Genomic DNA, 27,404 nt, shown 5'->3' on the forward strand with positions numbered 1-27,404 from the left:
TAAAGTCCCAAAAGAATTTAAAACTTAAAATTGCAATTTTATTTTTGCGTACCCTTCATGATCAGATGCCTTTCTGGACAGAATCTTCTAACTGCTCAGTTTAAAAGTTCATGAGCTCTGAAATAGCAAGCCCTTCATTGCTAGACACTTTATTAGTTCCATTCAGCTATACTGTTTAATTGTGCCAAACACTTTAAATACGCTAATGAGTTATTCTAATTCTCAAAAATCATTTACTCTCTGATGTTAAAAACTTTTTTTCTAGTGTAGCTGGCTACTCTATTGATAGTCTTGGAAAAACTATGCTTACAATCCTCATAACCAAAAATTTCAGATATAACTCTCTTGTTATTCATTTGGCAAGGAAGTAGTGCACATACTGTGAACTACTTACTCCCTTGCCATTTTATTTCTCCTACTTGAATCTCTTATGCACTAAAATCTTGCAAGCCTTAAATATCAGACTCTCTTCGTTTTTTTTTTATTTTTTATGGTTCACTTTTCATTGCAGTCTCAAATTTAAAGCTGGTTACACACTTGAAAGATTACCTTTCAATTTCAGATCCACTCCTTTTCCTAGAATCCATTCTGTGTTACAGAGGGGTTTTTTTTTTATGAAAACCTCAAGCACAAAAGTATTAAAACCTACAGTACTTAATACTGTGCATGGGTTGAAGGTTGAGAAGATGAAAGAAGACACGTGTTAACATTAGACTTGAATTTCTGTAGATAATAATTTTCATAATAAATCTAAATGCAACAAGGCATAATATTATAAGAGCTTAAAATTATCTATTAAATATTGGGGTAGATACACCATAAATAGCTCTTAAACGAAAACTGCGATAGTAGTATCGTATTTTTTGTTTAAGAGCTGTCTATGATGTATCTACACCAATATTTAATAGATAATTTTAAGCTCTTATAATATTATGCCTTGTTGCATTTAGATTTATTATAGTATTATCACATACACCTTTTGGCATCTCTCATATTGTGAGATTAACTTCACAACTGGTTAGCCCACTGATGAAAGGCCAACAAGCCTTGAAACGGTGCTGTCTGGGTGGTGGTGGTGGTTGTGCCCACCAAGAATAGTTAACAGTAGTCTTCTCTGTTAGTGAAGTGTTACTTATTTGAGGTAGTGCAATACATGGTAAGTCATTGTGAAAGATGATCACAATATACAAGGGGGGGGTATCAAAATGTTCATACCCTTACCTAGAAATAATAGCCCTAGAAAGGTGAAACTTCACAGGAACTTTCATCCTTTTCTATGTACTGTCCATGTATAGTAACACATTTCTCCCAACTATGGATCAGTTGTTTAATGACTTGATCATAGAAGTGCACTTTTTGCCTGAAACTACGATTCGGAGTATTCTTTACCTTTTTTGGGAGGTGGGGAGGAGCTGTGCTTCCAAAGCTTTGACATGTCTTTAGTCTCCAGATCATACTGGTACATCCAGCATTCGTCATTTGTCACCAACCAATCAAAAAAGTTCTGAACATCTGCATTACACAAATCCAACAGTTGGCGAGAACATTGCATTCGACATTACCTCTGCAAACATGTCAGCAATCTTGGAACTCATCATGCGGAGACCTTAGACATGTGCGGATGGTCATGTAAAATGCTGTGGGCAGACCCATAACTAATTCCCACTGCATTTGCAATGAAATGAATCGTCACATGTCTGTCACTATGTTCTTCCTCAGATACCGGGCTCCACCTCTGGTGTACGATCACCTACAGGAATGAAATTTCACATGTTAGTTATTGAATATGTAGACAACTTATATTAAAAATGGCATCTTCCTACTGATGTTCTATCTAGGTCAAGGTACGAACATTTTGATACCCCCTCGTAAGATACAGTTGAAACGATGCCTTTACACTACTATTGTAGTTTTTGTTTAAGAGCTGTATATGGTTTATCTACACCAATATTTAATAGATAATAATTTTCAGAAAATATGTATGAAGGGAGGGTGTTCCAGAAAATGGAAGTTGGGAAATAGAATAAATAAGGAAGAAGAAAAGTTTGTTCTGTGAGTTTGAAGTTAGACTAAAAGGATGCTGACTGGTCACAGCACCTGTTCAGATTGGTTTGGAAGGGGGGAGAGATTATAGAAATTCAGAAGAACAGTGCCTGTGGAACTATCTATACAAAAGGCATGCAGAAGAAACAGAACATCTGTGAGATAGAGAGTGGAGAGACTTTATTAGAGGTGGGTCATTAAATAGCCTAACTGCCCCCTTTTGAATGGAATGTAGAAGACTGAGAGAGGTTTTGAGAGCCCACCCCAGATGTGGAACAATATTCCATGGTAGCATGGATTTCATTTTGTACAGAGTGAACAGCTGCTTGAAAGAAAAGTAATGCCAAGAGTGAAAGAGAAAACCTAGTTTTCTAGATGCACAGGAAGCAATATTTATGTGCTTAAGCCAAGAGAGGTTAGAAGTTAAGGTAATTCCTAATAGAGATATATGATCTTGTCTATAAATCTGAGTATCATCGAAGATAAGCATAGGAGCAGAAGAATCTTTTTTGTGAGATATGACAGTACTGAGTTTTAGAAAGATTGAAATCAACTAAGTTATCTTTGCCCCACTGAAGGAATACCTGGAAATAAAGAATTGATAGTGGATATTTGAGAAGTTGAAACTGTTTTTGCAGTGCCAGATTTCTCAAGCTGGAAGGTAGAATGCAATGTGCTATCATCAGCAAAACTATGGATAGGATTTCCCATCAATGGAAGATGGACATTAATGTACAAGAGGAAAAGAGTTGGAGAAAGCTGAGCCATGTACTTCCACCTATGTCAAAACCAGATGGTTCTAATTGCCGCCTTAGCTAAAGATAAAGCTGACCTGCTAGCATCCTACTTTTCTTCTAACTTGTGCATTGATGATCTTGGTAAACCACCTCCTACCATTTCCAGTACATTCCATTCAATGCCTCCTGTGGTCTTCCATTAAAAGGATGTCAGAATTTTTCACTTGCAGTGAGCAATCAGAGGGAAAACTGGATACCCAACTACAATAAACAGTTGGCAAACCATAAGATGGAAACTTATTTAGAAGATCTTTATGCCAAACATGATCAAAAGCCTTTGAAATGTCAAGAGCAGTTGCTTGAGTTTTTTCATGAAACTTTTCCATTGAATTTGTCCATAGATGGGTAACATAAGTCAGTATAAGCAGTGGATCGACACTGATGGAATCCATGCTGGTAACCATTGACCAGATAGGAGATTTCCCAGATAGTTTAGAAGTGATGGATTTCTCCATTACTTTGGAAAGAATAGAAGTAAGTGCAGTGGGATGATAATTGGATGGGAGGGACTTGTCACCCTTTTTAGGAACTGACTGGATATGAGCAAATTTCCAAGCAGAAGAAAACACCCGTGAAATAAGAAAGTATAAAAAGGTGACACAGAACAGAGTAGGCTCTGGAGCACAGGTTTTCGAAAAAAGTGGGGAAATACCATCAGCCTCGTGCTTTCTTTGCAATAAGATTGTTCAAAATTCTTCTGACATCCTTTTGATGGAAGACCACAGAGGCATTGAATGGAATGTACTGGGAATGGCAGGAGGTGGTTTACCAAGATCATTAATACAAGTTAGAAGAAAAGTAGAATGCTAGCAGGTCAGCTTTACCTTTAGCTGAGGTGGCAATAGAACTATCCAGTTTTGACAGAGGTGGGAGTAGAGATGGGCAGAAGTTGCAGCCAGTAGCTCTGGCAAGAGACTAGAATGCTTGACTGACATTTGGACAAGAAGCAAGTATTCTACTCTTAGCCTGTTCAAAATCCAATTTGGACTGATTAGTAACTACTTTATGATTGTTGCGAGCTTTGTAGGCAGAAAATAAACCTCGCAATTTGGATGCAAGCCAATTGCAATATGCAACATTCTTATCTTGAACAGCCTTAGCACATTTATTGGAAAACTAAGGTTTAGATAAAGGATGAGATTTTAAGGTGAAGTGTAGAATAAAGGATTTCATCACTACAAGAACAATTTCACAGACACGATCTGAGCAAACATTGACATCAGATTTAAAACAGTAATCCAACCAAGGGATAGAAGAAAAGAAATCTTGCAGATCATCCCCATTTTGCATTCTTGTAATGCCAAACAACACTCAGTTGGAATGGCCATGAGAGAAAGGCTCCATTGGAGAAGAGACCACCCGCCTCGACCGTATACTTTAAGGGTTGTTTGTGAGAAAAAGGTCAAGCATGTTGGCTGTGTGGTTAGGATTGTCTGGTATTCTGATAGGTAAATGAACAATCTATGTGAGATCATTAGTAATTGCAAAAGCCTCAGCATCTCAACCAGCTGGATCTGTGTGACAAGAAAACAGAAGCCAGCTGGAGTTGTGAACATTGAAATCACCAAGGAAAATTACTTCACTGTTAGGAAAGTTGGTTGCAGAAAGTCAAGTTTCAAAGAGAGGGAGTCCCTCTCTCTCTCTCTCTCTCTCTCTCTCTCTCACACACACACACACACACACACACACACACACACACACACACACACACACACACACACACACACTGTTATAATATTTCATATACATAATAATTTTTTATTAAATGATCAGTTTATATAAAGCCATAGATTTAACTTGAAGTTTGAGTCTGTTTTGAATCCTCGTTTTTCCTGTTTGCCCTTTCTTCTTTATGGCTTTTATAGCCTAAACATATGGGCTTTGCTTATATATATTATCATAAGAAATACAAATAATTTGTTTCAAATGTGCGCAACATAAGAGAGTGGTATTATTTTTGTGTAGTTTATACCCACGTGATGGCTACCCTCAGCATTATATCAGTAATTATATACAGGGCGATTTGAAAGTTATTACCTATTTTTTAAAGGTATTATTGCGATATTTGTATTAGTATTAGCCATGTGGTACAAGGAATCCCTAGGCTTCTACTTCCTGCAATCCAGTGTAGCCTCCTGTAATTTATGTTCTCTGAGTAATAAGAGAGCATAAAAAATTTATTAACAATTATAAATATAAGCAGGTGTGCCTTGAAAGAAATGTTTTCGAACAGTTTTATACCATTTACTTTACACGTTCAAATATCATCACAGGCACCAGTATTGCCAACATGCTTTCTTGATCAACTGCCATATTTTCTGCTGAACATGAAAGAAAGTCCACACAGAGGTGTATTCAACTCTGGCAGTAAGCTAGATAATCTTGTAATAACTGAGAGTAAAGTGGAGGAGAAATTGTTGAAGATAAACACAAGAAAGGCACCTGGGGTGGATGGGATCTATCCAGTTATATTAAAGGAGGCAGCAAAGGAAGTAAGCACACCTTTAGCCATAATTATGAGAGCTTCCTTGGACTCAGGGGAGGTAGACTGATGGAGGAGATGTGCAAATGTGACCCCAATTCACAAAGGAGGATCAAAGGCTGATGCAAGTAATTATAGACCTGTGAGTTTAACTTCTGTTCCAGGAAAATTAATGGAGGCACTTGTTAAAGAAGCACTGCAGGATCATCTAGACAAGACTTCAGTTATAGCTGGACACAGCATGGTTTTAAGGGGAAGTCTTGCCTGACCAATTTGATTGGATACTATGATGCAGTCACAAAGGAACTGGATGCAGGGAATAACTTTGATATTATATACTTGGATCTTAGAAAGGCTTTTGATACTGTTGCACATGGAAGACTGCTGCACAAATTGGAGCAGTGTGATATTGGAGGCAAATTGCTGCTGTGGATAAAAGGGTGGCTGAGGGGGAGAAGACAGAGAGTGGTAATCAATGGACACTGCTCATCGTGGACTAATGTTATTAGTGGAGTCCCTCATGGTTCAGTGTTGGGTCCATTATTGTTTTCTGTATTTATAAATAATATTGATGGTATATCGGGCTTAATGTCCAAGTTTGCAAACGATACAAAGGTTGGCAGGGTTGTTAAGGACACTACTGACGGTATGCTGCTGCTGCAACAGGATCTGGAAAGGTTGAGCAGATGGGCTGAGAGGTGGCAAATGAAGTTTAACATTGACAAATGTAAAGTACTACATATGGGAAACAGCAACCCCAGAGCAATGTATCAACTCTGTGGTACTACACTGACAGTGGTAGAGAATGAAAAGGACCTAGGGGTAATTGTGCAGGCAGATATGAAGTTCTCTGAGCAGTGCAGATGTGCTCCAAGAGTAGCTCATTATGTCTTGTCAATGATATACAGGAATTATTCTAGCAGGGATAAGGAGGTGATTATTCCCTTGTATAAGGCAATTGTCAAGGCCACACCTTGAGTACTGTATACAGGCCTGGAGGCCTCATTTCAAGAAGGATGTAGAGCTGCTGAAACGAGTAGGGCAACAAGATTAGTGAATGGAACAAAGGGGTGCTCTTACGAAAAAAGGCTTAAGTTTTGCAAATTACAGTGTCTGGAGACTAGGCACCAGCGAGGTGATCTGATAGAGGTGTATAAAGCCTTGAATGGTTTGAGCATGCTCAATGCTGATGGGATTCTTCCCCTTGCTCAGAATAATCACCTGAGAGGGCATAAATTCAAATTGAGGAAAGACAAATGTAGGATAGATGTGCGGAAATTTGCCTTTAGCCAGCGGGTAGTTGGTTGATGGAACAGACTTCCATCCCTTGTTGTGGAAGTTGATAGCCTAAATAAATTTAAGGCTCAGCTGGACAGGTATTTCGAACGAACGGAGGGGTGAAGTGGAAGGTTTTTTTTTTTTTTTTTTTTTTTTTTTGGCTGATGCTGCATAAGCTTGCTTTCTTGCATCATATGTCTCTACTAATGCTAATGGAACACCACCATTCTTTTCTCTCTAATAATTCCCTCCAGTTCATCACTGGTTCTTGACTTTCACTGATCAACTTTTTCTTTGGACCAGCTAAAAAAAGTAAAAATCTAGTGGGATCAAATCAGGATTTCTTATATGCCAATTTGTTATCCACATCTGCTAATCCATGTATTAGGAAAAAATTAATAAGTAATTTTTACAGCAGCTCTGCTTGTAGTATCATCCTGATTAAATATAATTTCTTGCATGTTTGGACAATACATGATTTCAGGGAAAACAAAATTCTGAAGCATAGCAAAGTAACTTCTATTATACATTATCTAGATGTTTTTGCACTACATGCCATTTTGCACTGGCTTTGGCTCTTCTCTGCTGTTTTCTACAGACTGTCTAGTTTCCAATAATTTGTCTGTTGATGAAGTCTCTAATGTGAAAATTGTCTTTATCTGACCAATTAATGTTCTTTGAAAGGTCTTCCCAGTCCTCTAGCCATCCAGACATGATCTCAGCAAGTCCCATCCTTCAATCACAGTCTTGATAAAGTTATTGCACATAATGTAGTTCCCATGGTTTGCACTCAGTTCTGTTTTTCTGTTTTTTCTGTACATAATGGTTAGGTAGTTCAGTTTCATGCACACATGGAAAAAGCACTTTGTACTACTCTAATAATCTTGTTCTAAATAGTAGTAGGTGGTCTATCATAACTTTCTTATCAACCAGATTCCATTGCCATCAGTTTTGGTGGCAACAACATTTAATGGTTTGAGATTGAGTATTGCATTCCTTAATCATTGAGCTTGCCACTATTTCTGAAAGCTGTTATTGATGCCCATACTTCATATCTGGCTGCAATCTGCTTTACTACTAATATTCAGTTGCAGAGACATTAGTTACCTAAAACAAAACAAAAACAAATCTGTAGTGCCAGATATTAAATAATATTAAATTCTCTAATAATTTTAATAAATATTCTGTGTGATTTTTCACTCCTACGGTGGCATTTTAAAATTAAATAGAAACTTTCTAATCACCTTACTTAGAACTATATTTATATTTTGAGAGTCTCGATATTTTTAGAACTTTATGACTTAATTAAATAAGCTTTTCTGTACATTTTTAAAACTTAATATGGAATTAATATTCTTATTTGACTAAATACAGATAAGACCAACAAGTGCAGCTCCACCCCCGCCACCTCCACAGCAGAAACTAAGGGAGAGGGAAAGAGAGAAAGAAGGAAAGGAAGAATTTGAACAAAAACATAGAGAAATTTTAGGCCATAGGGAAAGAGAACGAGAACGAGATAGGGAACTAAATTCTCCACGAGAGCATTCTACTCATGACTCAAGAGACATTTTACAAGACAGGGAAATAAGAGATCTTAGAGACAATCGTGAACGTGACAGAGACTCTCTACCTCCTAAATCACCAACATCCCCTAATTCTCCAACTAAACCTTCATTAGTAAAAGGATCCTCTTGTCTTTCAGCTGTCATTCATCCATTAGTTTCCGAGGTAAGAACGCACTTGAGAATTTTATAAATCACTTTTTTAGTGCTTTATAAAATTCTTTAAATTAACATTACCTGATTATTGAATTATTAAAATGCATAAAGTTGAGTAGCTTAAAGTAAAACTTATTTGGAATTTTCAAAATAGGACTTCATATTTGCTTGAATATTTGAAAAATGTCAAAACCAAACAAGAATTAAGTAATACAGGCAACCCCTGTATAACACAGTACTTCTACAATACTGTTTCACTCTAACATGATTGATAAATTGCAGAAATCCTCAAACAATACGGTATTGCTATAACACGGTTAGAGAAATGCAACAAACCTGGCATAACACGGTATTTTTGAGCTTTTGTGCAGAGGAGACCCTGCTGTTATGTTGATGTAATTTTTTCAACGTTTCCATTCTTTTTTGTGAATCCCCGCTGTTGACTCACTAGTCGTTATGCAAAAAATAAATAAAAATTATTGGAAAATTCCTGTATTTTATTTTGTTCTGTGCTATTGAACTTGTGGAAAAATCTAGATTTCAAAGTTTTATTACTATTGGATAACGTGCCAGGCCATCCAAAAGATTTAAGTCATCCAAACTTTGAAGTAATGTTCCTACCACCTAATACAACTTATTTAATTCAGCCATTAGATCAAGGCATTATATCTACCTTTAAAACTCATTACATCAGAAAATCGTTACAATGGATTTTGGAAAAAATTGATTTTGAATCTGTTGAAGTGATGGAGGTATGGAAGCATTTTTCAATTGTGGACTGTATCGGCTTTATGGCTCAAAGAAGTAAAACCGTCAACATTAAATGTGTATTGGAAAAATGTATGGCCACAGCCAATTCATTTACGAAATATTGTCAAATCAGCAGAAAATGGAAACTGTGCGATAGTACAACTTGCTAAGTAGGTAGGAATGGAAGGTTTTGGTGGTGAAGCCCTTGCGGGTAGCACAGTTAGCAGAATCGGCATCTCCCCCCCCCCCACTGGGTGGAAAAAACCTGAGTTCAAATCCTGTCGATTAAGGAATTTTTATGAGTCTCTTTCACAACATGGCTGAATTAGTCATATTAGTCACAATGAGGGTAGTATTGTTTTTTTCTCCCGGAAGCTCAGGTTTTTCGTCCAGCAAAACAGAAAAATCGATCTCAAAAAACACGCAATTTATAGACAATATACACAGAGCAACGTGGCCTTAGTTACTGATGCTGCTTAAAAAAAAAAAAAAAGATATGATTTCTGAAGATGTTCAGGGATTACTGGTAGAAAAAGAGACTGATGAAGCAAATTTGGTGGAAATGGCATCAGAAATAAACCAAATAAATTCAGAGGATGACAATGCAGATAAATTCTGAACTTACAATTTTACACGAAAAAGCATACGGGAAGGCATAAATTAGCCAAGCAATTAGAATCGTATAATGCAGATCCTTCGACTGAAAGGAGTCCAAAGTTCAAAAGGGAGCTTCAAAAATGCTTAGTTCCATACGATGAAATTTACAAAGATCTATCAAGCAAATGCAGACAAACTCAGATTAATGATTTTTTAAAGAGAGCAGAAGATACACGAAATCTGGAATGGTGTATTTTTGTTAGTTTTTTAACGAATTTTGTTAATGAAATGGTGTATTTTTGTTAGTTTTTTAACGAATTTTGTTAATGAAATGGTGTATTTTTGTTAGCTTTTGGACCATAACCCCCCTTTTTGTACTGATTCTTAGTCCCATATAAAATGGTTTCGCACTACACGGGATTTTATAGGAACCTAACTACAGTGTTATACAAGGGTTAAATGTACTAGTAAACATATCCTTACAAAAAAAAAAAAAAAAAAAAAAAAAGATAATTTAATACAATAATCTGCTTGACTGTATATATAAAATATACAGTCGGACCGCTCTTTAACAAACTTCCATATATCGAAATTTTCTGTGCAGCAAACTTTTTTGATTTCCCCTTGGTCATTACATTACATTGAAAATAGTTTCCCTATAACGAAGAAAATTTCCATATAATGAACTGATTTCAAGAGACCTGGGTACGCATCATTTGCACCTCTGGCCTTTAGGCAATAAAACTGATGCTGTAGAAAGCATGAATTAAGAGCTAAAGGCTTGAATTCCACGAATTAAGAGCTAAAACATTTTACAATTTAATGGTGCCTGTAAAACCCTACAGGAGGAAACTGCCAACCATGCTGCGGGATAGAAAAAGATGGGCAGGTTTGGGAGAGGCCTTTGCCCAGCATTGGGTCAGCAATGACTAAAAAGAAGTAAAACCTATACGCTATTATGCCGAGAAGTCCTTCTGGTCAGCTCCACAGCCATTGGCAAAGATTAAGGCGTATTCCCGATGTAGGCATTGGCTCTGGTGAACCTATTTTCTACCATAAGCATCCTATTAGAGAATTAGAAGAGAGTGATTTTCCTTTATCTCGGAAATTCATCTGTTGTTTCGAAGAAATGAGTTATCTTTACTTTCACTAAATTTCACCTGTCTCTGTTTACATGGTAGCTACAAGTGGTCCCTAATTTCAGCTTTGTTTTAACTGCTGTGCAAGTAATCTTAGTGTCTAAGAGGAAATCCTTGAGTGTAGTGTGAAAAAGTAAAAGTGCTTAATAGTGATAGATCACGGTATTAAAAAATAAGTAACTTAATAGTGTAGATCACAGCATTAAAAAAAGAAATCGCTTTAAAATTTGATGTCCCTGCCAGTAGTGTGTCAACCATTCTGAAAAACCCTGTTTCTATACTCAAACTGTTTGAGGAAACATGACCCATTCAGAAGCATGGTGAAATTATGCCTTTGGGAAGATGCAGATGAAGCATTTTTTAAGTGGATGAAGTTGATTCGAGACCAAAACATGCCAATATCAGGGCTATTAATAAAAGAAAAGGTTATGGAGTATGCATCTTTTTTGAGGCACAAAACATTCCAAGCCAGTTCTGGTTGGCTGGGCAAATTTAAAGAGTGTTGTGGCTTGCTCGAAAAGGTTATTTCTGATGAAAGTGGAGTTTCAATCAAAGAAGACTATACTCATTGAAAGAAACAGTTTCGAAAAAAATTATGGAGGACTACGAGTCCAAAGACATATTCAACATTGATGAAACATGTCTATTTTTTAAATGTTTGCCAAACAAGAAACTGACTTTTAAAGGTGATAAATGTTTAGGTGGTAAAAATAGTAAGGAGGAAATTACACTCTTGGTTGCAAATATGGCTGGTAATGAAAAACTGAAGCTTTTGATAATATGCAAAAGTAAATAACCACGATATTTCAAGGGAGTAAAGTAGTATAAACAGAAAATTTATTTATTTATTATTTATTAGTTAGTTGGACTACAACTACAGCAAAAAACCTTGAATGACAAGTGAAATTTTTGAGCAGTGGATTTTAAATTTCGATATAAAAAGATGACAAAAGAAAACAGAAAAATCGCGTTGATTATCAACAACTGCCCTGCCCACCTTCACTTGGTAATTTCGAAACTTACAAGTGTGAAGCTTGTTTTCATTCTTCTGAATAATTCGTCTCAACTTCAGCCAATGGACCAAGGCATTATCAAGAATTTGAAAATGCACTACGGAAGGCACATACTGAAAATAGAAACCAACCAACCTATAGATTTGTGGATGTGCATATCAGAGTTGGCAAAAGTGTGGAGTCAAGATGTGACAGAAACAGCAATTAAGAATTGTTTCACAAAAGCAGATTTTGCTAAAATGCTAATTAAGAGAGATGAGAGGGATGAACTACAAGAAGACATTGAGCAATCTTGGGAAGTGTTCCAAGCGAGGTTTGATCAGTGGAAAAATTGTTCTTGATGAATTTTTAGGAGTTGATAATGATGTCATAGTAGCTGAATATTCGAGTGACTCCAACATTTTGGAGCATATTTAAAGAACTAGTGACAATATCAACAATGAGTTGGATTAAAATGAGAGCAATACTAAACCTTCCAAACAAATGTTGGCAACATTTGAAACGTTGCATCGAGACCGTCAATGGGAAGAAAATTAAACAAATGCGAACATTTTTATGAACGGTGTACAGTAGAATCCAGTGTACAACAAAAAGTAACCAAATATTTTACGACATAATGCTTAAAAGTGTGCTAATAAATTGTGGGCATCATGTAAATAGTCATTTCTTAATATGTATGCATTAATAAATTGTTTTAAAATGTTAGAAAATTTATTCATTCCCCTTCTTTTCCTATATTTCTGAGTTTATAGTATTTTTCTTTGTTGAAAAGATCATATTTCTTTATAACGAAATTTCTGTATAATGAATTTTTTTAAGGGAATGATCGATTTCATTATACAGAGGTCCGACTGTATATCAAAATAAAATCTACCAATAATATTCGCATTTATATTATTCTTAATATGCTTTTAACTTTGTTTGCTATTGAATAGATTTAGATATCTGTGGATTAATAAGGGGGGGGGGGGGGTGAAGATATGTTTCCTTTGAAAAAAAGAAAAGCTTCAGTTTATAAAATATTTCATATCTTCAAACCTAAGGAATTAATTTTGGGACCCTTGTGTGTCCTCTATTTAATGTTATTATGATTTTTAATTTAGTTTATAAAAAGAAAAAAGGTCTGGAGGGTGAGGGAAGAAAACTGCTTTTTCCACATATTCTAAAATGAAGGCAACCAGAAAATAAATCCCTCTTTGGGCGAGGGGAGTGGGAATGGAGTGAGAGTGAGGATCCTATTTGCAGAAAACTGCCTTTTCCATACATCGTATAGTATCCTTTCTGCATACTATTCTGCAATACTTTTTTCTCACCGGCTTTCAACATTTCAGATCTAATTTTATCTAAACCATACTTCCATACTTTTTAGTTTGGTGGCCTCCTTCTACATCAGCAATACAGACATTATATGCAGTTTCCTCTATTTCAATCTTTTCCTTCTCTTTAGCAGGGCTTTCAGTTGTTTGTTTAATAATATATTGAAATCTCTATACTTCTGAAATATCCTTCTCTTTTAAAGGGTAAAGTTAATGTTTTAACTTCACCCTGTTCATTTTTGATTATCTTAATTATGGTTTTCTCCCTGTTCTGTGAGACCTTTAACTAAATGCTAAAACTTCTTGATATTTGTTTTCCATGTTTTTCCCAAAATCTTAGCAAGATTTTCTTAAGCCTGTTTTGCACATACATATCACACCTCCAAAAGAAAAGTGACAAGTGCAAAATTTTAAATTTTTGTGGATTTGATGTTAATAACATTGCAAATGAATAAATATTTTAATAGAAGAGTGTCAGATTCAAAGTTCTACTGTTTGCCACTAGAGAAAGTTAGTGTCACTTTTCCACTGGCAGACATGTACAGTTTCTTTCTTTATTTCTTTCTCCTGTAAAATTTATGATTTTCGCTTGTTCACTCTTCTTTTGAAGGTGCAATATCTTAGCCCTCTTACACTTTTCTTTTTATTCCAGTAAGGATGTGTCAATTTTATCTGCCAAAATGTACTTTATAATATTTTTTTCTTTTCTCTAACTTCCTCACTAACTTTTTGGTTACAAAATGGCCTACCACGCCATTTTGTATTTTCTTTACAGACCTTCACCATGTATCTCTTTTGTGGCTTCCACTAAAGTTATCTTTAGGTTTTACCATCCTTCATCTAAAGTCATTTTAAATAGCATTGAGAATGCTATTTAACTTTTGAGAAGTTTGTATTTGATGGTTGTTAGCAAATCTGAGAGCTTTCCAATTTTTGTACATCTCAGCACTCTCTTATATCTCTTGTTTTTGGCACTAATTACCATTTTTAATTTTCCCAGTATAAAATAGTCAGAAACACTCTTACTCACATCATCTGTGTATCTTTCTACCTTCAGCCTGTTGTTTAAACCCTTTGCAGTTCATGATTATTTTCATTTGCCTTCCTTATGTAGCCAAGCACTAAAATAAAATAAAATGGAATGAACACTTCAAATATGAAGATCAAAAATTAATATATAAAACTGCCTGGCAAAATATTTTTAAAAAATCTTTAGACATTTTAATGTTAAATTATTTGTATAATTTTAATATATGGTATTTCTTGAAATTTTCAAAAGCCTTCAATCCTGATTTTCTGGAACATGTCTCACAATTCCAAACTGTTTCTTTTCTCTCACTTTTAACACTTCTACCATTACATACTGGATGGTTTTCTTCTTATCTTTCATCACAAAGTAAGGATGGGTGTGCAATATGTCTTCTGCTTCTGAACTTGATAGCCTTTTTCTGAAAGAAAGTTCTTTTGAAACTGCTTGTGATGAAGGTTCTTTTGAGATATATCTGCCACTTTCATCAAGGTGAAATAGTTTATAATTGAGAACTTCTACAAGCCAGAAACACAACTTCCTCGACAATTTCATTGATTTTTAACCAAACAAATAACTAGCAGTGTAATGATCAGCTCTGTCTACAGCATCTATATTTTTTGTGTATCCTCTTTCAAAAATCAGTAGTTCTGTGCTTTTCACTTTTCTTCATCTCTGATGATAATCCCTTCATGTTTTCCATAAGTGCCTCTGAGGTGTATATTTAGTTCATGAAGTTCTTCTAGGTGCATACTGGTGTAAAATCAGCTGGTGAATAAGATTAAGTACTTAAATACTGAAAAGCAGCTTTTGGATGAGATGAAGCATGATCCTTGAGGTGAAAGACAAGTCTGGTCATATCAAGCCATTAGTCATAGACTTAAAATATAGCACAATGACATTATGTTTCTAATTAGCTAAAATAAATACGTGATGGATCCTGTATACATAAATAAATACAGGATTATAAAATGTGAATGAAATTCTACCTTTAAAATCAACAGTAGTTTCATTTAATGTATTATTCCTTCCTGGAACAATATATTCACAACATGTTTTTAGCATTAACATTACCTAATGCTAATGCTAAAACCAGGCATATGATGCAAGAAAGCAAGCATGAGCCAAAAAAAATAAATAAAAAATAACCTTCTCATTTCACCCATCCACTCATTCCAAATGTGTCTAGTTCTGCCTTAAATCTATTTAAGCTATCAACTTCTACGACAGATGGAAGTTTGTTCCAGCAATCAACCACCTGCTGGCTAAAGGCAAACTTCCACACAATCTACCCTACTACTGTCTTTCCTCAATTTGAGTTTATGCCCTCTCAGGTGATTATTCTGAACAAGAGGAAGAATCCTGTCAGCATTGAGCATGCATAAACAATACAAGGCCTTATACACCTCAATCAGATCATCTTGTAGGTGCCTAGTCTCCTGAAACTGCAATTTGCAAAACTTAAGCCTTTCTTCATAAGAGCAACCCTTTGTTCGATTCCCTAACCTTGTTGCCCTTCTCTGTACTCATTCCAGCAGCTTTACATACTTCTTAAAATGAGGCCTCCAGACCTGTATACAGTACTCAAGGTGTGGCCTGACCATTGCCTTATACAAGGGGCTAATCACCTCCTTATCCCTGCTAGAAAAATTCCTGTATATCATTGACAAGACATCATGAGCTACTCTTGCAGACCATCTTCACTGCTCAGAAAACTTCATATCTGACTGCACAATTACCCCAGGTCCTTTTCATTCTCTACAACCATCAGTGTAGTACCACACAGTTGATACGTTACTCTGGGGTTACTGCTTCCCATATGCAGTACTTTATATTTGTCAATGTTAAACATCAGTTGCCACCTCTCAGCCCATCTGCTCAACTTTTCTAGATCCTGTTGCAGCAGCGTACTGTCATTAGTGTCATTAACAATCCTGCTGACCTTAATATTGTCTGCAAACTTAGCCATTAAGCTGATATATCATCATCAATATTATTAATAAATACAGAAAACAACATTCATAAATAAAGAAAAACGACCCAACACTGAACCCTGGAGGATCCACTAATAACATTAGTCCACAAAGAGCAGTGTCCATTGATTACCACTCTCTGTCTTCTCCCACTCAGCCATCCCTTTATCCATAGCAGCAATTTGCCGCCTCCTAAGATCCAAATATATGATATCAAAATTATTCTTTGCATCCAGTTCCTTTGTTACCACATCATAGTATCCAATCAAATTGGTCAGACAAGACTTCCCCTTAACAAAACCATGCTGTGTCCAAGCTGTAACTGAAGTCTTGTCTAGATGATCCTGCAGTGCTTCTTTAATCAGTGCGCTCATTAATTTCTCTGGAACAGAAGTTAAACTAACAGGTCTGTAATTACACAAATTGCCCTTTGATCCTCCTTTGCGAATTGAGGTCACATTTGCACATCTCCAGTCCAAGGAAGCTCTCATAATTATGGCTAATGGTTTGCTTACTTCCTTTGCTACCTCCTTTAATATAACTGAATAGATCCCATCCACCCCAGGTGCCTTTCTTATGTTTATCTTCAACAATTTCTCCTCCACTTTGCTCTCAGTTATAACAAAATTGTCTAGCTCCCTGCCAGAGTTTAATACACCTCTGACATTCCCCTCCCTGAATAACTCCTCATATTTGAATGTAGATGCAAAATACTCATTTAGTTTGTTAGCTACCTGAGCAGGATCATCAACAGTTGAACCATTAATATCAAGTGGACCAATCTGATCAATCCCCTTCCTTCTAGAGTTTACATAGGTAAGAACTCTTTGCTGTTTTTCTTTGCATCCTTTGCCAAAGATTTCTTGTAATCTGCCTTTGCTTGCCTAACCTTCTTTGTGACTTGGTTACAGACCAGCTTATATCTATCATAGGCTTCCGTGTCACCTGTTAATTTTTATGTATACCATGCATTTTTTTTTCTCTTCCACATGTCGCATTAGTTCATCTGACATCCATTTAGGCCTAAACCTTGAACAATATTTCTTAGTTGGTATGAAAACCTTAGTAGCTTCCAAGATTAATTCTTTGAATGCTTCCCATTTTGAATTTGCTGTTAGTAACATGATCAGTTGGTCCCAATGTATAGCATTTAAATACTGTCTCAGACCACCTTAGTCACCTTTACAAAAGCAAAAACCCTTCCCTTTACCCCTGATGGTAGTTACCTCTTTGAGTAAATCCCACTTCAGCACACTGTGATCACTGCCATCTAGTAGTTCATTTATCTGCAGATTCTTAATGCATGAAGAATCACTACTGATAATCAGATCAAGAGTATTACTCCCTCTAGTTGCCTCCCGAACATGCTGCTGTAGAAAACAATCATCCAATAAATCCACAAAAGCCTTGGTAGTGTGTGTGACCAACCCACAAATTCCAGTAGTTGTTGGTGACTCAATTGTCAGGGAAATGGGGAACATGGTATGTAAAAAAGATAGGCGGAACAGGACCAGGGTAGGTCTGTCAGTGGCAAAGGTTGATGACGTTGTAGAGCAGATATCATCTTTTAAGGGCACAAAAGATGATATTGTTGTACACATTGGCCTAATGATATTAAGAGTAGGAGACCGGCAGAATTACTTAACAAGTACAGGTCACCTTTGAAAAAAAGCCGTGAATTAGCATTCAAAGAATTTATCTTGGAAGCTACTAGGCTTTACATACCAACTAAGAAATATTGTTCAAGGTATAGGCCTAAATGGATGTCAGATGAACTAATGAGACATGTGGCAGAGAAGAAAAATGCATGGGATACATATAAATTAATAAGTGACATGGAAACCAAGTCACAAAGGAGATTAGGCAGGCAAAGGCAGATTATGACAAATCTTTGGCAAAGGATGCAAAGAAAAACAGCAAAGAGTTCTTACCTATGTAAACTCTAGAAGGAAAGGGATGAATCAGATTGGTCCACTGGATATTGATGGTTCAACTGTTGATGATCCTGCTCAGGTGGCTAACAAACTAAATGTGTATTTTGCATCTGCATTCACACATCAGGAGTTATTCAAGGAGGGGAATGCCAGAGGTGAATTAAACTCTGGCAGTGAGCTAGATGATTTTGCAATAACTGAGAGGAAAGTGGAGGAGAAATTGTTGAAGATAAACATAAAAAAAGACACCCGGCGTGGATGGGATCTATCCAGTTATATTAAAGGAGGTAGCAAAGGAAGTAAGCAAATCCTTAGCCATAATTATGAGAGCTTCTTTGGACTCAGGGGAGGTACCCATGGACTGAATATGTGCAAATGTGCCCTCAAATCACAAAAGAGGATCAGAGGCGACACGAGTAATTATAGACCTGTCAGTTTAACTTCTGTTCCAGGAAAATTAATGGAGGTACTGGTTAAAGAAGAACTGCAGGATCGTCTAGACAAGACTTCAGTTATAGCTCGGACACAACGTAGTTTTGTTAAGGGAAAGTCTTGCCTGACCAATTTGATTGGATACTATGATGTGGTCACAAAGGAACTGGATGCAGGGAATAACTTTGATATCATATATTTGGATCTTAGAAAGGCTTTTGATACTGTTGCACATGGAAGACTGCTGAACAAATTGGAGCAGTGTGGCATTGGAGGCAAATTGCTGCTATGGATAAAGGGATGGTTGAGTGGGAGAAGACAGAGTGGTAATGAATGGACACTGCTCATCGTGGACTAATGTTATTAGTGGAGTCCCTCAGGGTTCAGTGTTGGGTCCATTATTGTTTTCTGTATTTATAAATGATATTGATGATGGTATGTCAATCTTAATGTCCAAGTTTACAGACGATATGAAAGATGGCAGGGTTGTTAAGGACACTACTGACAGTACGCTGCTGCAACAGGATCTAGAAAAGTTGAGCAGATGGGCTGAGAGGTGGCAAGTGAAGTTTAACATTGACAAATGTAAAGTACTACATATCGGAAGCAGTAACTCCAGCGTAATGTATCAACTCTGTGGTACTACACTGACAGTGGTAGAAAATGAAAAGGACCTGGGGTAATTGTGCAGGCAGATATGAAGTTTTCTGAGCAGTGGAGACGGTCTGCAAGAGTAGCTCATGGTGTATTGTCAATGATATACAGGAATATTTCTAGCAGGGATAAGGAGGTGATTATCCCCTTGTATAAGGCAATGGTCAGGCCACACCTTGAGTACTGTATACAGGTCTGGAGGCCTCATTTTAAAAAGAATGTAGAGCTGCTGGAATGAGTACAGAGAAGGGCAACAAGATTAGTGAAGGGAACAAAGGGTTGCTCTTACGAAGAAAGGCTTAAGTTTTGCAAATTATAGTGTCTGGAGACTAAGCACCTGCGAGGTGACCTGATTGAGGTGTACAAAGCTCTGAATGGTTTTAGCATGCTCAATGCTGATGGGACCCTTCCTCTTGCTCACAATAATCACCTGAGAGGGCATAAATTTAAATTGAGGAAAGGCAGATATAGGATAGATGTGCGGAAGTTTGCCTTTAGCCAGCGGGTAGTTGGTTGGTGGAACAGACTTCCATCCTTTGTTGTGGAATTTGATAGCCTAAATAAATTTAAGGCTGAGCTGGACAGGTATTTAGAATGAAAGGAGGGATGAAATGGGAACATTTTTTTTTTTTTTGACTGATGCTGCATAAGCTTGCTTCCTTGCATCATATGCCTCTACTAATGCTAATATCTGGGAAATTAAAATCCCCCATTATAAGACACTCTGATTTACTATCCACTCTATTTCTCTGTACAGTTGTTTATTATACTCATCAGAGTCATTAGGCCTATAACACACTCCTACTCTCAATTTTGCTTTCTTGGTGCTATGCCACACAAAAGTGACTCGACACTGCTTTGTCCGCCCATGTCGACTAGCTGTACTTTCTTGGATTTTATGTGTTTCTTAACTAATAGCATAACCCCTCCTCCCTTCCTATCCTGTCTATCCTTCCTGTACACATTGTACTCCCCAAATTCCATTGCTGTATTCCTTATATCTGTGTGACACCATGTGTTTTCAGATATTCAAAATATATTTTATTCTAGATCCTCTACGTTGAATTCCTTTTGCTTTCTATTTTGTTGTGTATGATACAACATCCAAAATAGCTGCATAAATCTATTCCTTTACATTCATTTTTTTTTTAATTTAGTCCCGTGGTAACACCACAAAATACCCTCACTTTATTCATTCTGAATCAGAAAGTTCTAACTTATTCTCAGTTTCTTCTCATTAAAGTCTTTCTAAAAAGCTTCTACAAGACATTGATGCCATGTCTAAACACTTAACTTCTAAAACAGAGTATAAGATACTCTGTGACCTCTAAAATGGAAGAAAAACAACTGCCACCTGCTGTTAACAAATAAATATAAACAGATGGTAGTGATAATTACACCAACACAGCTGAAAAACAAATTTCATAATTGACAACACTGATGGTCATGGCTGCCACAACATAGGATTAAAAGTGTAATTTTACAATGTCATGGCCACCACAACACTGAACTGCAAAGGGTTAATATCCTTTTTTTATAAATAACTACAAGATCAAAATAATCTCTTCCACAAGCTTAGCAATGTTTTTGGAAGTAGCAGGAAGTAGTACCATCTAGGAGAATAAATGAAAATATGGCTATAAAAAGCTGTTTTACCTCTTGACTTATGCATGAGATATGCTTTCACCGAAATAAAATTTCAAAGTTCTTACCATATTTAATTGTAATTGAGTCTACAGAAATGCAGGATGTTCTATAAGCCTGGAACCATTAGGGAGCTGTACAAAATATGTTCAATATGTGCATAATTCACATTGAGCAGTAAAAACATTTCTGCCAGTCAAGGAGAACAACATGAATTATTTTAGGTGTGAATTTTACTGCCTGTAATGAAAATTTATTCTTTAAAATGCTTGACATTATATAGTTTCTCAGCATACTTTACTATGAGAATATAGATATAAAACAGAATCCAGGAACATTGCCAGTGTTAAGCAGATATATTGTGGTGAATTGATACACTTCATAAACACTTACAGTAAGTTCACATTAAGTCCACATGGCACATTAGCTTCATATGGACAGTTATAAAGTGAACATATTGATAATTCAGTATGTTTGTTTTATATATATATAATTATTAACCCTCTGGTGGGCACATTATAGTATTCTTCCAGTATGATCTTCATTTTTGATCTGCACCATAAATTATTTTTCAATTGGAGAAGTATAGCTGTAACAAATTCTTTACAGTTTTATGTCAGTGTGCAAAATAAAATATGGTACAAGCCTGCTGCTGCTGTGTTGAATTTTTGTAGAGGTTAGGGGGGTTTTTTTATAATAAAATTGCTGTTACTAAAGTTATCATTTGTTCTTATTATCCAGTAGCATTTAATGATGTCCTTTAAAATCTTTATTCTATAAGAATAAAATTTTAAAGGACACTATTTTAAACTCCCCTCCTTCTCACAGTTATTGAAATAGTTTTAAGTCTACATCAAAGCAACTGGTGGTATGAATTTTTCTTGGTGCACACACTAGGGGGTTAAGAAATATTTTTTTTTGCATTAAAGTACCCATTTACAAAATACTGATGTATTTTGGATTCTTTGTATTTGTGTATGCATTACATTATTTCCGTGTAAATTATTCATGAATCAAGAAAATAACTTGTTTTATATTGCTCATTTTTCTTATTTAAATTTCCAGCTTCAAAAGAAACATAAAAATAATTTCAAAGGTTCTGATACTGGCCCTAGAGCAGATATGATAGAGGAACTACATAATGCATTTGAATTAGCAGAAAGATCATATCCTGGTATTAGTGATATGCTGGTTAAGGAGATCTTCCATCGTTTGTTACCATCAGTTAGTTCCCATAGGCTACAGGATGCTATTGAGAGAATGGCTAGGTATGTTGTTTAATTATACATCAATACTTGTGTAATGAGGAATTAGAGCCTTCATTAGGAATTAGTGTCTTCATTATACTAATTTAAGATTTATCTTCAAACAAAAATAAATGTTTGTTTTTTTTGTGATAGCATACAAAGGGTACTAGGAAAGTTTTGCAATATGATGCAACAATGAATCACAGGAAGCTGCTTGTTGCTGCATGTTGAGACATGTTCATACGTGCATAGTAGCCGCCGCGCCAAGTCGATGGGCTCAGTTATTCATTAGTAGTGAGAGTGTAAAGTGCTTGCGATGGCATCGTGGTCATGAAATGAGATAAGGACAGTTTTGCGGTATAATTTCGTGCGTGGTTTAACCATAGACCAGTGCTTAGAAGAAATGACTCTTGCACTAGATGATGATTATGATTGTCCACATCGTACAACGATATTCAGGTGGTATAGAGAATTCCAAAGGGGAAATTTCACTCTGGAGGATTCTGAGAGACCGGGAAGGCCGCGAATGTCAGTTACGGAGGAAAACGTTACTGCTGTGAGGAAAATGCTTGACGAAAACAGGCGAGTGACCTACCAACAGATAGAGGATACTTTGGGCCTAAATGCACCAGCAATTCGTTCGATTCTGCAAGATCATTTGCACGTGAAGAAACTTTGTTCTCTCTGGGTGCTGCATCAACTGACTGAAGAGCAGATGACACGACGTGTGACTTGGTGCCGGGAGATGTTAAAAAAGTTTGATAAGGGACAATCTCGGTATGTGAACAACATCATGACAGGTGACGAGACTTGGCTGTACTATTACGATCTGCCGACCAAGGCTCAAAACAAAGTTTGGGTCTTTGATGATGACGACACACCCGTAATTGTCAGAAAATCCCGATCTGTAAAGAAGAAAATGATAGCTGTATTTTTCAAATCGAGTGGAATTGTGGAACGTGTCGTTTTGGACACGCAGAAGACAGTCACAGCTAAGTGGTATACTGAACAATGCCTGCCTAAAGTCATTGGATCTATGAAGAACCTGCAGCCAAAGTCAAGAATGGACACCTGGTACCTCCATCACGATAATGCTGCAGCTCACCACACCAAAGCCTGCACCGAATATTTGACCACGACAGGACTGAAACTTCTCGAGCACCCTCCCTACAGTCCAGACCTTGCTCCCTGCGACTTTGCACTGTTCCCGCATGTGAAAATGAAGATTAAAAAGGGAGGCGGTTTTCCAGTGATGAGAACCTTCTACGGGCTTGTGACAACGAGTGTGTTTTACTCCCTAGTGAAACTTGGCAGAACTGGTTTAAAGATTGGTTTCGGAGGATGGAGAGGTGTATTGAATGTAGAGGAAATTACTTTGAAAAAATTAAATAAACAAAGCTGTATTGCAAAACTTTCCTAGTACCCTTTGTATATGCATAACGTATATCCACTGTATTTACCATGTCCATCCGTTCGTCCATCTGCATGTAACAGCTCTACTCCCAATAGATGGATTTTCATAAAATTTTATATTTGGGCCTCTTAAAGAAAGTTTGTCTGTCAGGCCATTTTAAATTTAATAAAAACAGATCAATATAAATCTGGCAATTATTATTTCTTCTTTTTTTCAGTCTCGTATAATAACTTGACACACAGTATTGAATTTTCATGACATGTTATTTTTGAGCCTTTTAGAAAGATTTATAGAGAGAATCCAACAGTTATTATTTCTTTGTCCATCAGCTGCCCACATGTAATAACCAGTGGTGGCTCGTGACTCTGATGGGGTTTGCTGCTTTTTAAAATTACATTAAATTGCCTTGGTTATAAGACATAGATAGTAATAATAATAAGCAAGTTAAAAATACTACAAAACATCAACTGGACACTTACAATTAACAGACTTGGGTAATCTTGAAATTTTATTTAAAAATAAAATCCATTCTTCGGTTTTTAGTTGTTGAAAATAGATTAATTAATAGATTTTTCATTCAAGTTTGGCGCACTGTTGACACTGACACGGAGGGGTGAAATGGAAGTGTTTTTTTTTTTTTTTGGCTGATGCTGCATAAGCTTGTTTTCTTGCATCATATGCCTCTACTAATGCTAATTTACTTAATGGGAATTCAGACAAATCTTGCGAATAACAAAAAGATACCGACATTGTGGTGACACACCCATCATGGTCAACGATCAAATCTTCTCTGCTCACTCCACAGTTCCTTTGACTCATTTTGTCACCTCTAAAAAATGCATATTGACTCAACCACTGGGAGCAAAATGTGGAACTGTCTAGCACACAGTTCCGCCTACAGTTAAACTTTGAGGTTGAAAATGATTTTGTGTTTTTATTCATTTATTATAGAAATGATTATTGGAAATAGTCATTTTCCCATGAACCAAAGGCCTTAGGCCAGTGGTTTTCAACCGGGGTGCGGCATAATTTGGGTTTAAGTTACTTAAACTTATTATTATTTTTTAATTTATATGTTTATTTCATTATAAAATGGTGTACAGTATCTTTTTAATTTTGTGGTGATCTATAATTGACGTTTACTTATTACTTCTATATAAAGAATAAAATTATATACTGTATATATAATTTGTATTGTGAAATGTAATTTTTTTATAATTATATTATTGTAATAAATATCATAATATATATATTTTTTAATATTATATATATGTATATATATATTCTAGATATGATAGATTATGGTAGAGTAAAAGTTTTCTAGATATGATAGAATATGGTAGAGTAAAAGATTTTTATCGGATTGGCAATGAGGTAGCAATGAGTGAGATTAGGTGCAGTCTGCGAAGGACCTGTGCATCAAAAACGTCCAAGTAACATGCAAAGGCTCAACGTCGGCACTGTGGCAAAAACCTAGAAGTACATAAAGTGAGAGTAAAACAAAATGAGATAAAACGTAAGGCAAAAAGACGAAAAAGCAGTAGCGGTAGTAACATAAATGGAAATATGATAGAGCAAAAATATATAAAATAAAATAATAAGGCAAAATTATAAAAGTTATAAAATGTGTTAATTATGGGTTAGTAGATATATTGAAAGGGACTTTCTAGGGCTAACCCTCTCAATATATCGGCCCATAATTAACGTAGCTATCTGTTTCTGTTGTCAACTGCCCACAAAACTAGGTTTGAATATATATAAAATAGTATGATGGTAAAAATGTAGTACCATAGTGCATCAAGAAATTTAGCAGTATTATAAAATAAGGGCCGAAAGTTGATAATAAGCAAAATGTAGTAAATAAAGTAACTTGGAAGTAATATGATATCATGGCCTAATGCTGGTAATACGCTGATTTTGATTAGTAGTTTACAGGCGAGATGACTATTAGCCCGACAGATAGCATAGTAGCATAGAGCATAAAATAGAGCAAGAGCTACAATCCACTGTAGTTATATTATTATTTTATCTTTATTGAATAGGCAGCATGGGCTAAAGGAAAGAGAACGGAAATATGATAAAGAATAGCAATTCGAGGGGGATTGAGGTACTATTGCTATTCTTTATCCTATTTCCGTTCTCCTTCCTTTAGCCCATGCTGCCTATTCAACATAGATAAAATAATAATGTAACTACAGTGGATGGAACTCTTGCTCTATTTTATGCTCTATGCTATCTGTCGGGCTAATAGTCATCTCGCCCATAAACTACTAATCAAAATCGGCGTATTACCAGCATTAGGCCTTGATATCATATTACTTCCAAATTACTTTACTTACTACATTTTGCTTATTATCAACTTTCGGCTCTTATTTTATAATACTGCTAAATTTCTTGATACACTATGGTACTACATTTTTACCATCATACTATCTTATATATATATTCAAACCTAGTTTTGCGGGCAGTTGACAACAGAAACAGATAGCTATGTTAATTATGGGCCGATATATTGAGAGGGTTAGCCCTAGAAAAAATCCCTTTCAATATATCTACTAACCCATAATTGACACATTTTATAACTTTTATAATTTTGCCTTATTATTTTATTTTATATATTTTTGCTCTATCATATTTCCATTTATGTTACTACCGCTGCTGCTTTTTCGTCTTTTTGCCTTACGTTTTATCTCATTTTGTTTTACTCTCACTTTATGTACTTCTAGGTTTTTGCCACAGTGCCGATGTTGGGCCTTTGCATGTTACTTGGGCGTTTATGATGCACAGGTCTGTCGCAGACTGCACCTAATCTCACTCAACCTGCTACCTCATTGCCAATCCAATAAAAATCTTTTACTCTACCATATTCTATCATATCTAGAACATATCAATACAGACCGATGTAATGCAAAATCTTTCACTTAGATGGCATTAATCGGTACTGCTCTATGTTAAAATTTACAAATAATTCTTCGCTTAATACAGATATGTATATATATGGATATATACAGTGAGAGAATCGGATCAAACAGGCAGAAAATTGAGTAGGGGTGCCGCAAAATAAAATAAATTACTTTAGGGGTGCTGTTATTAAAAAAAAGGTTGAAAACCACTGCCCTAGGCTATGGTTGGGCCTGGATGGCCCGGGCTCTGTTTAATACTTGTATTAAATAAAGCAATTATTTATTTATTTAATTTTTTTTATTATTGGAAATAGAGGATGAGTATACTATATGCAGGACCTGTTAATAAAAATATTCACTGCATTGCATTTGTTCTTCACAGAATTTCATATTACTCCATTGACTGTATATTTAGATTTAAAAAGCTGGGGGTGCTGCAGTTCCGCAGTGCCTACCATCGAGCTGCCCCTGGTAATAACTTGACTTCTGGTGAATAGATTTTCATGAAATTTTATATTTTGCTCTGAATGATTTAGAACAATTTTTCTAGCCTTCCCAAATTTCATTAAAATGAGACCAATAGAAATCTGGCAGTTATTATTTTCATATGTATCACATAGGCCATATTCATCTACCATATATCGTAGCTGAAGCATTGGATATTATGTTTGCTGCCATGTACTAGAGGAGTTAATGGGCAATGTGGTGGATGCACAGAAGTGTAAATTTTCTCAATTCGCCTATAAAAGTTGTTGCTTTTTGCTCTTTTTTTTTTTTTGTAGTAATAATTTATAAATCATAAATTATTACCATTTGATATATTACCATTTGATGTGCCTGAAATGTAACACACTGCATACATTAGCTAGCTTGTTTGAATATCTTTTGATTGTAGTCTGCATTGTATTTATCAGAAACATTCATTTAGTTTGCAGATTTTAATTTTGAATTTTTAGAGAATTATAACTTGATTTATTATAAACATACATTAACAGGCTGACAACAATCTGGTTACATTGTATGATATACAGAGAAATAAATAA

At 35.8% G+C, this 27,404-nt stretch overlaps 1 protein-coding gene across 2 annotated transcripts in view; it reads left to right on the plus strand.

The window, feature by feature from the left end:
- LOC150084211 (serine/threonine-protein kinase 26-like) overlaps positions 1-27,404 on the plus strand; it is a 250,688-nt gene that overhangs the window by 218,591 nt on the left and 4,693 nt on the right. For both annotated transcript variants that reach the window (XM_090375930.1, XM_090375929.1), the window contains 2 exons: positions 7,975-8,328; positions 21,863-22,065. In XM_090375930.1, coding sequence (XP_090232056.1) covers positions 7,975-8,328; positions 21,863-22,065 — 557 coding nt within the window. The remainder of the gene's footprint in view (positions 1-7,974; positions 8,329-21,862; positions 22,066-27,404) is intronic.

Source organism: Mastigoproctus giganteus, chromosome 6 (genome assembly GCF_048544385.1).
Source record: "Mastigoproctus giganteus isolate SK-2022 chromosome 6, ASM4854438v1, whole genome shotgun sequence".
Classification (NCBI taxonomy): Eukaryota; Metazoa; Arthropoda; class Arachnida; order Uropygi; family Thelyphonidae; genus Mastigoproctus; species Mastigoproctus giganteus.